This window comes from Uloborus diversus, chromosome 3, assembly GCF_026930045.1.
Source record: "Uloborus diversus isolate 005 chromosome 3, Udiv.v.3.1, whole genome shotgun sequence".
Lineage (NCBI taxonomy): Eukaryota > Metazoa > Arthropoda > Arachnida > Araneae > Uloboridae > Uloborus > Uloborus diversus.
This window is the reverse complement of record NC_072733.1, coordinates 159,693,871-159,709,784: the sequence shown is the minus strand read 5'-3', so window position 1 is coordinate 159,709,784 and position 15,914 is coordinate 159,693,871. Positions and strand designations below refer to the sequence as shown.

The 15,914-nt window shown below is 33.6% G+C and overlaps 1 protein-coding gene across 1 annotated transcript in view; it reads left to right on the top strand.

Moving 5' to 3' along the window:
• Window positions 1-15,914, top strand: part of LOC129219221 (BTB/POZ domain-containing protein KCTD3-like) — a 151,812-nt gene that overhangs the window by 72,576 nt on the left and 63,322 nt on the right. Inside the window, exons 12-13 of the mRNA XM_054853546.1 lie at window positions 4,003-4,119; window positions 14,062-14,232. Of these exons, the coding sequence (XP_054709521.1) occupies window positions 4,003-4,119; window positions 14,062-14,232 (288 nt within the window). The remainder of the gene's footprint in view (window positions 1-4,002; window positions 4,120-14,061; window positions 14,233-15,914) is intronic.

Sequence of the window (15,914 nt, the reverse complement as noted above, 5' to 3'; positions counted from 1 at the left end):
GACTCTTAAAAGTCATTTGGCTTTAGTTTTTTGTTTATTTATTCCTAACATTGTGCTTATTACTTTAAAATGGCTGGTATTCGTAAAAAACCAAACACCATTCGAAATTTGAATTTTTTCCTCACAGCAGAGGTAAATTGGTTTTAAATATCTCTAAATTAGTTAATTTATTCCATTCTATAAAAAAGTGCTTGATAAAATGCTTTAAAAAAAGAATTAGACCGAAAACAAGGTAAGAAAAGGTCAACCGGCAAAGTTGACAAAGCGTGATCGGAGATTTACAGTTAAAAAAATTATGAAAAATACACATTTGAGTGCTGTAAAAGTTTCTGCAGAGTTAAATGAAAATTTTCACATTTAATTTTCACCTAAAATTATTCGCCCAGTTCTCTGATTAGCTGGATTAAATGGGACCTCTTCCCGCAGAAATTTTCTTAGCCGTGCGAAAAACAGAAAACTTGTGCTTTTCGTCGCAAAATCAATGATAAATAAGCTCGAAACGTTTTGGAATTACGTCTTACTTACAGATAAAAATGAATTCAACATTTTTGGTTAAATTGTTGTATAATTGTAAATAGAAGAAAAAAATTAGGAACTTAATTTTAAGAACTTAATTGGACCAGTTAACACTAGAACGACTGACATTTTCTGTATACCTAGAAAGACTGAAGGGGCCAGTGTGGCCCCTACCCATTTTTGGGGTGAATTATTTTAAAAATTCTTCCTGAGTGTATCCACATGCCCAATGCACCTCCTTTCATGACTAAATAAAAACTTAGTATGCAATTATTTGTAGTGTTTCTCTCTACTGGCCAAAAGCTTGGATCAGTTTTTCTTTTCAAGAGCAATGGCTACCATTAGGCTGGTAAGCAGTCAGTACTGTTTATAGCATTTGGATATCCAACTGGCTGTATAAAGCAGAAGTTACAGGTTAAACTAGAGAGAATGGTCTTTTTTTATGCTAGAACAATTAGGAGAAAGGAAAAAAAAAGTTTTTTCAATTGTAAAAAAGCATAGGGGCCACTCTGGCCCCTCCCGTCTTTTTAGGTATAAGGATTAATATTTACAGTACTATGAGGCGTATGATAAAATGATTAAACAAGCATTCAAATAGTGTCATATAATGAAAAGTCGGGAAGTTACATTACGTTCCGTTAGACATTATCCGAGTTATGAAACAACAAATTATGCGAGGGGCCACACAGGCCCCTCCGTCTTTCTAGTGTTAATCAGGATGGTGAAGGTGTTCTTGTGTGAGATGCATATCAGCATCAGGACTTGATAGTTTGGAATTTTTTTGATGAAATAATGAATCATGCTGTTCATTTAAATATTTTAAAAACCAAGTTTTAACTCTTAGCCAAAAATTTGGTTATCGGAAACAACTTTGTTTTTTATCAAGATAACGATAAGAAGCACACGGTTTTCAACGTTTGCGTCTAGTGCCTCAAAAATTGTCCTAAAGTTTAGAAAATACTTCATCAATCTCCAGAATTGAACTTAATGTAACATATTTAGAGATATCTGGAGGCTATATAACGAAAATACAGCATTGGAATGAAAAGCGAACTAGAAACAGGAAGACTCGAAGTGTGGTTGAACACTTACTCGGAAATTTCACAAAAAAGGAAAGAAAAAAGAATGAAATCTACTCCCAGATGTTTAAAAGGTGTTTTTGATACTGCATGATACTCTACTAAATAATAACTTTATAACAAGTTAGGTCATATAATAATATATAGACTTTTTTAAAAGTGTACGAAGACTTTTGTGAGATTAAGTTTCCGGTACTTTTTGATTTTTAATTTTTTTTAAAAAAATTTCATGTAGTTTTGTTGAAAACGGATCATAGATCTTATAGTCAAATATCTATTCCGAAATATTAATTCTAACCAATGGATAGGGTCCTATTTCATTGAAAGTCGTAGGTGTACGAACACTTTTGGGAGCCACTGTATATGCCATCCCTTTTATGCACAGAGAAACATTAGTAACTGATCTTTGTCTTTGATAAAAATGTTATGTTTATCATGCATCGATTTTTACTCTCCCCCCCCCCCCCGTGACAAAAATTTTGGAACAAGAAGGAAGTACAAAATCATCAAAATAATAATAATAATAATAATAATAAATAAAACAATATTCATTTTTATTGCTTGATTAAAATTGGCCCGTCATTTTGATTTTTTCCCCGGGAGTGGCTAGCGAAGGATGTATACTGAATGCAAATTTTATCTGAAAACAACAAAAAATGCACAAACTTGTATAGTTAAGCATTAATTTTCCAAAGCCAGGAAGGGGAGATATTGACCCCACTGACCCCCGTAAATGACGTGCCTTAAACCCCCCCCCCCCATATGTAACATAATACAAACCCTTTAGTTTACTTATTTCGCAATTTATTTAGTTTAATTATTTTATTATAAATTTTATGTCCCATAGTTGAGAACAAATTCATTTTAGTTCTGCAATTTCAGTCTGCCCTTCCCCCCTTTTCTTTTTTTTTCAAATTCAAACATCTCCCCCTTAATATTTGCTTTGCTTTTTGTATCATAGTTTATGACAACAGGAGTTGAAAGTGTTAGTATTTTCAAATAATAAATGGATGCTCTCGAAGGAGTGTTTTCGTTTTTGACAGAACAAATCTGAAACAAAAATGGTTTTATTGCGCCAAAATATGAGTTTTATTATTATTGTTATTTTTTTGCGATTGCTGTATTGCATTTTATTCTTTCACACTTAAAAATTTTAATACTGTATTGTTGATAGGTGTTTCTTTGTTTGGATATTTTTTTCATATTTTTGTAATTAAGACCTTTGTTTCCAACAGTTTATTTTTCATACTGATAATTGTCAGCTTGTTTCTTTCGTTTTGTTTTTGTGACTCGGTCTTTCGTTGAATCCTTTTAATACTTCAAAAGTATTGTTAGTTTATTTTTGGGACAGTTTCAAATCAAAAATACTGTTAATTTTACATTAGAAATAAAATTAATGCTAAATTTGTTTCCTCTTGACGTGTGTGTTTTCCTATCTCTTCCTATTTTTTCCTACTTTTTTAAGTGATTTTTTTCCTACTTTTCCTACTTTTTAAATTTTTGATTCCTTATTTCCTACTCCCCCGCCCCAAAAAAAAAACCACTTTGGGGTCTGTGCACTAGTCTTTCAAGGTTTTTTTTTAATAAACTTTGCATAAGTAGAAAAAAGTCATCTGTTGGTGGTGTTTCAATTTTATGCTGCATTTCCCTCTCCGCTGTGGAGACATGGATCCTGTTCCTCTATTTTTTATAATACGGCTCACAGTTGCAATACTCTAATGCCAACCATCTTCAAAATCTTTCTATAAATCTTAGGCGTATGTTCGGAAAGAGTAATAATCTTTGTACGCTTTTGCGGAGTCACAGCCATCGCTGACGACAGTGAAATCTCAACTGACAAAATCATAGCTGTGAATTTTATTTACAGAAGTTCCTGCACATGCACTTTCAGAACCCTTCTGATTGGAGGAAATTAATGATAAGTAAAGGATGTATTCATCCCATCCATATTTTTACAGATTTTAGTATGATTAGTGAAGAATGCTATGAATGGTTTTAAAATTAATGAAAAAAATACTTAGTTTCAATTAATTTGCACGAGGGTATACGTATCGTATTTTGAATGAAATTATTTACTTGCTGAATTTCTCAGTCAAAGTAAACTAACTAACTTTGCAGAGGGAATAGCACATAGAGAGAATCATTATTTTGTGAATTACAGTGGATTTCCATCTCTCTTTTTTTTCCTGAAGTTCTGAAAGTTATTCGGATAATCAGCAATTAGGGCAATTGGAGTTGTTATAGAGATGGAGTTCTACTGTAATTGGTTAACGTGTGGGATAAAAATAATCCTTTATATTTTAATATTTATTTTTATGAATACACAGGTTTTTAAGTTTGAAATTATCTTTTGAACTTTAGTGTCATTGAATGTTTCTGTAAATTTTGTTAAATGTTTATTTTTTAGACATGCAAAAGTTTCCTCTTCGAATGAAAGATAATGATTTGCTTGTTACGGAGTTATATCATGATCCATCAAATGATATCATCACTGCAATTAGTGTATACCTAACTCCAAAAACTAGTAAGAAATCATGTTTCTATTGTATTGAACTAACTGTAAATGAGAAATTGGGAAATGAAAAGTATACTTGAAAGTTGAAGGAAATTGAAAAGTATCAGATATACAGGGTGATTATAAAATAACTTGAGGGGATCAAATCCCTTTAGCAAGTGAAGTATTGGACAAAATATTGCCAAATTTTATGGGCGTACATAAGAGTCCACGGGTTTGATTTCTACATTAAAAGAACTAGTAGCATAAAACAAGAATTTTTGTGCTGCAAAAGTGTTTTACTGTGAATACTAAAGAAATTAATGCCAAAGAATGCCACACTCATATTTTTTTTCTCCAAATAGTTGTTACTTTTAAAAAAAGGTTTTGTAAAACCACTGTTGACTTTCTAAAATTAAAAAAAAGTTTACAAAAAGTCATAACGAAGAAATTTCAGCCCGGTAGCTAGGATGTCTTTTTTGACTAGATTCATGCAGGCTGGTACACCACCTCACATTGGATTTTAGGTACAGAGTATTTCTGCAACATTTATTTGATAACAGTCATTAGTTATGCATTTCTTACGGTATGATCACCATGGTCACTAGAGTGGAGCTTAAAAACTGAAAGGAAAAAAAAATTTGGTTTCTTTTTTTTCATGTCTCACCACTTATTTGATTACATTTACTATAAAAATGATGCATAAAAAGTTTGAACATTATACTTATATATTTAAAGGTAGCTCAAAGTTTAGAAAATATAGTAAAAATTAAGATTTCTCGAAACGTAATAAATGCTTTTAAAATTGTTGCATCAATTCCAAAGTTTTTAAATATTGTAGTACACATCGACTGTTTATTTCAAGGTTACAAAATGTATTGTCTTTGCAAAACTAAAACTTTTGTCTCTGCTAGCAGGATACTTTGACTTTCAATAGCTTGTAATTAAAATTGCTGTTGGTTTTCACCACAGGTAAACCCACTGTCCTGCATAATTACAATTTCGCATTTAGTATGAACATTTACCACTTCTAGGGCTTTAATTATGTATCTTTTATTTGTTTAAAGTCATCCTCTGTACACCTTTAAGTGTTTTAGATTACATCCAAGATAGAAGGTATCCAAGATTAGAAGATATCCAACTTGAAATTTCAACAATTGATATAATGCTGCAACAAAATCTTCTAAGATTTTATTTTTAATTCAATTCATCTTAACACTGATTTTTTTCAAGTAATTTCTACTTCAGCAGGAAATTCATTATGCAAAGCATTCCCCAACACCATCAGTCTTTTGGCTGATATACTGACAGCTCTCAAATGAAACTAAACAAGTCCTAATCAATATTGCATGTAATGTAGAAACTGTACTAAAATTTGAGTCTGAAATGCTAAATTATTGATGACTATTCAAGTAGCAATCTCAGAAACAGATGAGTGTAAAAATCCCTGAAAGTTAGCAGTGCAGCAACCTAAACTTTCAAATCTCTAAAAATTATAAGCATTTGCATTTGACTTAGTCCTTCTCCTTCTGAAAATAATTTTAATTAAGCTTCATATGTCCAAATCTTGAGAAAATATGACTTAAGATAAAAGATTATCATGAGTTCCAGAAATTCATTACAACCTCCTTGTTACCTTTGTTTTGTTTTCTTTTCTTCTTTCTAGGGTTTCTGTTTGCATAGTTGATTGTCTTTATCTTTATACCTTCTTCTAACTTTGCAATAATCTTCAATGAAGTTCTTGGTTTATTATCCCAATAAATCCTGATATTCTTGAAAACGTTTGAACAGCACAATCTTTAGGAGAGAATGTAATTCCCATGCATGCTTTAAAGACTGAACTAATTATCCAGTCCATGGTTTGATGTTTCCTTGTACATGGTCGAAGTTTATTTAGCATATTGGGACTAGTGTTTGGGCTGGTGTTATCAAAACAGAATGTACAAATACTGCCAGATCCACATTTCCAGTCTTTAATAGCTTTAGCACGACTTTTTTCTATAGTAACTGTCTAAAGTTAAGAAATTCCTTTCCCAGCAACTTGGTAAATGATCAAGTTTTTCTTTTTCAGTAAGATTATAGAATAATCTTCCATTACAATTAAAATTTTTTATACTTGCTATATTTTTCGAGCAATTAAGTAAGCTCGACTGCCAGGGGCGGACTGGCGAGGTCGGCTAGTCGGGAATCCCCGACTGGGCCAACCGCCCATTTGGCCACTTCCATCAATTTTTTTTATTGAACTTAATGCCTTTAAATTCACACCTAACATTTTTTTAAGTGTCACAATAAAAAAAAGGAAAACATGTAATTTGTTTACTGTATATGAAAAAAGCATTTGGAAACAGGATTATTTTTTTCCTCCTAATCAGGGACCAAAATAAATAGCCAAGATCCACACATGCAAATGCTTTCTTATCAATTTGCTCTGTAGTTTTTAGAGCTCTGGGGGCCATTGCTCCGACATTAAGGAAACGGAAGAGGGCCAGAAAAATTTTGATCCGAAGCGGCCTGAAAAAAGACCCGGGATGAAAGAAAGTTTTAAAATCTTACATTTGTACGTCTATTAACAAAAATTGAAGGGGCCTACACCAAAGCAGCCCTGGCCCTGCCATAAATGCGTGGGCCATGCTCTGGGGTGTTGATACAAATGAGCAGGGGCGAGCACAAGGGAGGGAGGGGGGAGAAGGGACACCTGTGGGCCTGGTTCTGAGCCTGAAGGGGGCCCGAGATTTGTTTATTGAGAGATGAAATATAAGTACGGACGTAAGGGTAAACAAGATGGAGGGGGGGGGGGGCCTAAAAGTCATTTGTGATGGGCCCCAAAATTTCTATGCACACCCTGGGTGTTCACTGGTTGTGACACTCAACTAAATGATGTCAGTTGGTAAGATATTTCATTGGTCTATTGTAAATTATCGCTGTAGGAGTATTTTCGTCTCAGAATCGTATAGGGACCATTCTCCAGAAAACGTAACTTTTGATCGCAAATATTTTTCAATTTCGAAACCTTTTGTGTTCTTTTTTTTTTGTTTGTACATGAAAGTGTTACCTACTAGAAATAATCATAAACAATGGCCCAATTAAGTTCCTATTATTTTACTCATAAATAAAAAAAATAAAAAATGCCTTGTCCATAGAAATTAAAAAAAAAAAGAAAAACACTTTTAATATTTAAAAATCAAGGCCAATTTGATATCAAAGTAATTTTGTCAATTGTGCAAATTATTTTAATGTTTAGTGGGAATATAATATTAAGCTCACTTAATTAAAGTACAGCTTAGTTAGTAGTTTCAAATGTATGTATAAAATAGTATTTAGTATGTTTGAGGACATACTGGCAGTTTATAATTTTGGTAGAATGCCTATTCTTGATGTATTTCCCTCCCATCATTTATTTTCACTTCAGAAATAATGACATTGATAAATTCTGTAACGGAAGTGAGGAATTTTCCATTAATATAGGCCTAATTACATACATTTTTCTGGGAAAAATGTTTTTTTCTTCATTGCCACAATCTGCACATGTTAAGCATATGAAAACATGTTCACTTCTTTTTTTACATTAATTTACATCCCTGAAATTCGAGTTCACGGAGGTGAGAAGTCAGAATAACCATACTAAGTTTTTGGAGCAAAATCTATCTTTTTGTTTTTCGACGAAAATCTCACAACATCAACTATGGCTGAAAATAAACAAGGGGGTTCCCCAGTATCGTGGGAAATAAAATTTGATGTCTTTACTGCCATGTGTTAACGAGGAATGGCATTTTGTGTTTAGATAACGGAAGTGAGAATTTTATTGTGGGACATGACTTCTTGTCCTTCTAAAACGAACTAAAACACAATATTAAAAAATTAAATATGCTTAAACAATTAGTATTTGAGAGACTTGTAAAAGGAATAATCAATAAATAAGTATATACTTTTAATTAAATAAGTTATTAAGCAACATAAACTGTCACACAAGGTGTGTGACATGTTACGGAGGTGAGAATTCACATGTTGTGAACCAAAAATATGCTAAAATAAAAATTATTATTAGATTGTTGGGCGGTTTAAATAGATAAATTTTTGATGAAATTAAAAATCATTGTTAAATGAATTGTTCCTTAAAGCTTTTATTGTAAAAGGCATGTGACAGAAAAGTTACTTTTTGAAGAATGACCCAAATGGGAAAGTAAGTCTGGACTACGATAAACTGAATCTGAAACCGGACAAGATTTCGACTTAGAAGGGAGAGCTCCTGAACATAGAGGGATTTAGGACTGAGTTCGAGGGAGGAGGGGGAAAGTTTTTCTTTGAGCAATATTAGTTGTAATCAGGGTCAGATTTAGACTTAGCGGGACTCCTAAGGTATTTCAGGTATAAGGCCCCTTTGTAGTCCTAAAGTCACCAACAATAGTCTTAAGTCTATAATTGAGTACTTTGATGCACGAACCAGTTATGTCCTAACCTTTCCCTTCATTTTTTAAAATTCCTTTTTGCTTGTGGATAAAATAGATGATGCCGATTGGTGCAACAACGAGACACAAATTCAAAATCAGACCTCTGCTTTGTAGTAAATAATGTGTGGAAAGATATTAACCTTTCTATCAGACACTGATGTTATTTGTTGGTCTTGCCAAAAATGAGTGAGTCTGGACTTACCTGGTTCTTGCATCACTCCCCTCATTTGTGTTTTTCAGATTTAAATATCAAAAAATTGCCAGACAAAGTCTTCGAACTTTTGCCATGTCCCTAAAGTCAGTAAAGAGAGTTTAAATTTCCCTAATGGAACTTTCCTTGCGAGAGCTCTGTAACCCTTTTATCTGCACTATAGCCTAAAATTGATTTCAGTTTCAAAAAAATTGCCCATGCAGAGGGAATTAGTGTTTACCTCAGACCAAAAAAGGAGCAGTGTGCTTTCAGATGAGTACTTTTTAATGGAAGTTTTGTCAAATAAAAAAGGTGCTTCTTTTACTTTCTGGTACATGCAAAGTTCAAGTGTTTTCGATAGTAATTATTTGTAAAATATTAAAAAGGTTTTTGATGTTTTAAAGGTAATGCAAAAAACATTCAGATATATTCGAATCAGATTCTTGTGGAGATAAGTGATTGGAACAAGGGAGTGGTATTTCTAATACAAGCTTGTGTAATCTTTACCTTTTGAAAAAAAATTTGCTTATTTGAAGTTTTGTTTAAACTTTTAAGGAGCAAGGAGAGTTGATTAAGTTTAGGTTCAAAGATTAGATTAAAAGGGGAAGGACACGGAGCCCTCCTAAAAAAATCTTGGAGGAAACACTCGGGAAAACTGTACTCTTTCCTTTTAATGTTTCCAAACATATTATATGAATATGTTTTTAAAATTTCAATGTCTAAAAATTCCAAAGGAGAGTCACTGGATTTCCTGTAGTATCTAAATGTAGTTTAAAATTGTGTCGATTGTACTTCAATTTTTAATGCTTCCAAATGAGATCACTGAGCCTCCTACTCTCTCAAATGTGACCAAAGATAGTTTTGCGTTTTTTAATAATTCAAAGTCAAAACGTTTTTGTAGAGAGTTCCCGATGCTTCCCTGTTCCATTAATTTTACCAAGGTAAGTTTTAAGTTGCATTTCTAAAACTTCTCATTTTGGAAAATTTCTGGAAAGAGTCCCCGACATTCTATTGTAAACAAAGATAGACTAAAATGGACTTGAATTTTGAAGAAAAAAAAAAGTTGAGAAAATAAAATCCATTCGTTTCAGTCTCCTCTAACCTTACCGAAAATCGTAAAATTGTGGTTTTTGACATCAACTTTGAAAACATCCCTCGGAAAGAAACTAGAACCCCTTCTCTCAATTATTTTCTCCTTAGACCTATATAGATCAACCAATTTAAAAAAATTTCCTGGGGGGGGGAGAGGTTTACCTGATTAGGGGAGGGTGGACCACAATGAGACAAAAAACACATATTTTGCATATTTCGTATATTGGTGAGTTCTAAAGCACAAACATATTTGATTATACACAGTCCAGTCACATTAATGTGACCACCACGTACTTTCCATGTCAGAGTTAAATAACCAATCACAGAAGGCAGGTTGCAGCACAGTGCAGTTGAGCGTATATAAAGGGTGTGTGAGGGCTTCGGAAAACATTCAATCGTTGGCGTAATGCAGAAACGAAGCGATTTATCCGACGTCCAAAAGGTCATGATCATTGGCTTTCAGGCCAAGGGTGGAAGCATTTCCGAAACGGCTGAGTTTGTGAACTGTTTGCGTGCCGCCGTGGTAAAAGTGTACCGTGCATGGCAAAATGGGACTGTCCAAAATCAGCGACGTGGCAAATGTGGTGCACCACGGGCCATAGATGACAGTGGCGAACGACGGTTGCGGAGATGCGTTAGGGCAGATAGACGGGCTACCGTTGAGCAACTGACCACCAAAATGAACCAAGGGGCTACCAAAAGTGTCTCCCAAACTACTATTCAGCGAACATTGCTGCGTCTGGGCCTCCGAAGCAGACGCCTGGTTCGTGCACCTGTGCTGACTGCTGTTCATCGACGACGAAGGCTAGAATTTGCACGCCAGTACAGCAGCTGTATGTCCACTGAGTGGCGACAGGTAGCGTTTTATGCTCCATCGGACAGATGGATGTTGGCGTATAAGGCGTGAAACCTCTGAAAGGATGATTGTTGGAATGGTCCAAGCTGGAAGCGGGAGCATTATGGTCTGGGGAATGTTTTCTTGGCATTCTCTGGGTTCACTGATCATTGTGGAAGGCACGATGGATCAATACAAGTACGCATCTGTCCTTGCGGACCATGTCCACCCCTACATGCGCATTATTTTCCCTCAGGATGATGGCATCTTCCAGCAAGACAATACGAGGTGCCATAGAGCTGCCAGTGTACGTGCGTGGTTCGAAGAGCACCAGGATGAGTTTACTGTCCTCCCCTGGTCAGCAAACTTACCTGACTTAAATCCAATTGAGCATCTGTGGGACCATCTCGATTGAGTTGTTCGCGCCATGGATCCTCAACCGCGTAATCTAGCACAGCTGGCCACGGCATTAGAGTCGGCATAGCTCAACATCCCAGAGAACACCTTCAGGGACCTAAGTGACTCTCTTCCTGCACGTCTCGCAGCAGTCTGCTCTGCGAAAGGTGGTTATTCTGGCTTTTGACAGATGGTCACATTAATGTGACTGGACTGTGTATTAAAGTAATTGAAATATAGTATATTGCTTCAAATCTAGCCCATTTAAGGTTAGAAAAAAAAGTTATGAGGCTTTATAAATTCGAAGAAAAGTGTCTCATTGTGGCCCAGTTATGGGCCACTATGAGACATTAAGTAGGGCCACAATGGGGCAGCTGAATAATCACTATTTTCACCTAAAATATTGCCATCTCATATGCTTACTTACATCTCTCGAACTTTTTCCATTACACATTTTTAAATTAGAAGCAGAGTAATAAAAACCTATCCTCTGACTCAGACCCAGGGTTGCAAAGAAACATATTATTTTTGCTTAAAGCGTATTTTAAATGTTTAAAACTGTTTTTTTCTTACATACAAAACAATTACAGTAGGCAAAAAAAAAAAAAAAAAAAAAAAAAAAAAAAAAAAATTAAGAAAAATAATAAATGTCAAATATTTATTTATTAACTTATATCATTGTTTTATACAAATATTAATTATAATTATAAAGTGTTTTGAAATAAGAACCATGTTGGCAAACTTATTATCACATAACCGGTTTCTAGTTTTTTGTACAAAGCTGTGTATTAAAATAAAATGTTCACTAGTAATAATTAGTTAGAATATAAATATTTTTAAATCAAGACTATTTTTTATTGTTATCTACTTCTTGTTTTAGTTTACAAAAAAGAAATTTAAGTATTTTACACTTGCTTACTGCTGCTTGGGCATCTCATTGTGGCCCAAACAACAAAATAAAGATTTTTGCTTCATATCATTAAAATAATTTATGAGTTAAAAATAATATAGCTGAACAATAGAAGATTATAGAGTCAGTAACAACATAAACTACAACACTTAGCTTAATTGTTGAAGTTTTTCAATATCATGATATATGCAAGAAATTATCCAAATAACTTTCAGTGTGTCGAAACAGTAACTATTTTTTTTTTTTTACAAAACAAAAGCATAGAACAGCATGGAGCTAGGAATTCTGGGAAGCATTTTGGTTATGTTTTCTCCTCCTAGGTGGTGGTAACTGTCAGAATTGTATTTATTTTTGCATTTACAATATCTCATTGTGCCCCACCTCTACCTACTTCTTTTCCACGGATCCTTCTTGTGTTGTCGGTAAAGAAGCCTAAAGATGTGTCTTTTCAGACTTATGACCATTAGTATCCTTCTTTGAAGACACATAAAAATGTGTCAGTGTTAGCTTTATTTTACGTTTCACAAATTTCTTTTTTTAGAACTTTAAAACTTGATTTAGAAACTTAAACTAAAATAGGATCTAGTGGTAGTTTAATGCCTTTGCTCGACTCGGAAGAATCAAGATCCGGCGCTGTTTAATTTAACTTTTTTAATTTACAGAGGTGGGCCAAAATATTCTTTTGTTGACTGGGCCAAAGTCAGCCAGTCCTCCCTTGTCTACTGCTACAGTCGAATAATTATATTATCTGAAACCAATAAGAACTATGTATTGTCTTAATAATTGAAAGAAAACCTTCGAATGTAATCCAAAATAGCCATGATTTCTAAAAACTAAATTAAAAAATGTATATTTCAAAAATTTTACTAACAATAGTGAATACATTCTACGACTGCAATACAAAATGGCTCATCCTTTTTTTTTAAGGTACTATTTATAGTTTTACATAGTCTAGTAATGCCTTATATGATTTAAAAATAATGCTATCATTTAATTAAATTCTTATGTGTTGCGTACACAAGTGTGTGCGTTAAAAACTTCCCCATTGTTGCGCTACCTCTAAATATTGTTAGATCATGCAAAAATTTTGCCTGAATTTTTTTTCTTAAAAGGAAACCAAATTTGGGGGTGAGAAGATGATATTTTCATACTTCAGAAATAAGCTCCATCTTAGTGGTCACCAAATCTTTCTGTTTGTGACTTTTTGAAGGAATGGAATATATAAAGAGCGTTCTGTACCAAGGGCATGTTCTTGACATCATTACTTTGAAAACTCAAAAAACGTTACAGGTCAAATTAATTAGGATATGTAGAAAATATGGTGCGTTATTTGCAGTTCTTGGAATGTCACGATAGACCTCATATAAAAAACTCATTTGTAAATTAAAATCATTTGTTGTTGATAAAATTGATGCATATTTTGTCAAAAGTCATTTAATACTTCAATATTCTGTGTGCTACGCAATTTTTCTATTTTTTTCTCTACAGAAATTTAAATCCTACGGATCCCCCATGTATGCCCCTGAAATTTGGCAATTTTTGGTCCAATATCTCACTTGCTAGAGGGCTGTGAACACCTCAAGTTTTTTTTTATTCACCCTGCATTATTTCTTAAGGATGTTTTTTTTATTATTGTCAGTATGTGTTTTTTTTAAATGTTGGTATGCTTCCTTGATCATTATCAAGGAAGTACCATCCTTAATAAGGCTTCACCAGCTGCTTGATCAGCATTGAATGCACTTAGAGCTATAAATCTCTGAGGCACCATTATGGAAATAAAAATTGCAATCAGTGATTTTTTATTGAAATAATATTCTAGCTTAAAATACTTAGATTATGTTGAAAGTGTATTATTCAAATGGTTTTATGTGTTGATAATTCAGTTTTTATTTGTGGGAAGGATTTTTTATCGTAAAATTTCATTTTTGTCCCTTTTTTGCTACTCCAGCATTTTTTCAAAAAAGAAAATAGGCTTAAAAAGATACGGAATTTTTAATAATTTGTAAACACCTGTCATTGCTTATTTGTGTTTTTGATTACTTCATTTTTTCTTCTGCTTTAGTGTTTTTGCCTATATGGTTATGCATGATGTTTATTTTAGGTCTTTGTGGAAATTGGATTGAAATAGCATATGGAACCAGCTCTGGAACTGTGCGTGTTATTGTACAGCATCCTGAAACAGTCGGACATGGGCCTCAGTTATTTCAAACTTTTACTGTACATAGAAGCCCAGTTACAAAAGTTGTTTTGTCAGAAAAATTCCTTATATCAGGTTTTACTTTCATAGTTATTTTTTCTTATTTATTCTCTTATACTTGGAGTTGTTTCTCATTTTTTTTTAAATGCAAAACTTTTCAAATTATTAGGGTCTGGTGGGGTAAAGTGGTCATAAAATCGTAGGTTTTGAACTTAGGTAAATAATAAATATAATAAATTCTTTAAACACTTCAACTTTTTTTGTTATTTTATATTGCATTATTAAAGAACACAATACATTGAGGTTTAGGGGAAAAAATATTGATTTAAGTAGTTTTACAGCACTCTCTTTTCCCTGTGTTTTCATGACCACTTTACCTGATGGGGTGGGGGAAAATGGTCATAGCATGGGGTAAAGTGGTCATAGTTAAAAATAGATGCAAAACCATTATAAATAACCCTAACGTTTGTTATATTTCGGTTTTATTTTTAGAATTACAAATATATGCACGAGTATATGCGTGTATACACAGTATATACGTGGCATGTAAACATGAGTAAACACATTCATACATGAGTAGATACATGTATAAATCAGATACATGCATGCACGTGCGTACTCAAGTATATACGTATAATATGCGAATATATAAGTATGTATACATAATTACCTACAGGAGTGTATGCATGTTTACACGAGTATATACGTGTCAGGTGTATATACGCATATAAACGAACATGATATGCGTGTATGCACTTGTATCTTGAGTATATACGTGCATAGAAGACGTATATATGCATATGAAAGTGTACATACATACATATACGGGTACGTACGAATTAATTCGTGGATACATCCAGTGCATGTTTGGGGGTACGTGTCTACTCACGTATATATATATATATATATGGAAACACGAGCATATAAGTATGTATGTACACCTGCAAACACGATTGTATACCTGTAAAGACGTATATATGTACATTTATGTGTATACACCAGTATACATGTGTGTATACGCGAGTATATACGCTTGTATACATTTATGCCTACAGAGTGAATCCAAGCTCTTGGGCAAAAATCTAAGGGGGGTGAGAGGGAATGATAAGAAGCAAAGAATCATAAGGAACTTATAGTCACTGACACGCTACATGCATACAAAGCCAAAACCTATGGATGCAAAACAGATCACAAATTGTTGCATAAACATTATTTTACCCAACACTTTAGCTTTTAAGAAATATTTAGAGCTGTTGTTAAAAGTTACGGCCTGTAATAGCTCTAATACCTGCATCGCAACAAAGGCACAACGACTGAAGGAAGTCTCGTTAGTCTGACAGAGAGTGCTTTGTGATTGCAATGCATGTATTACAGCTGCAGGTGCAAATTTCATCAATCGCTTTAAAACTTCTTAAGACCTAAAATGTTGTGTAAAATTGTCTTTGTGTAATAAATTTGTGACCTGTTTTGTATCCATTACTTTCTGGCTTTGTGTGCATGTAGCATGTCAGCGTTGTGTTTATGACCATATGCTCCTCAGATTTCTTGCTTCTTATCCTTCCCTCAAACACATTTTAACAATTTGCCCAAGAGTTTAAACTCACCCTGTATACTTATATATATTATGCTTTTATGTAAGTGTCTACTCCAGTATGTACGCGTATATACGAGTCTACCTGAGTATATAAGTGCATGTATATATGCAAGTATAAGCAAGTATATACGTGTATAGTCGGATGTATATCTGTATAGATAAA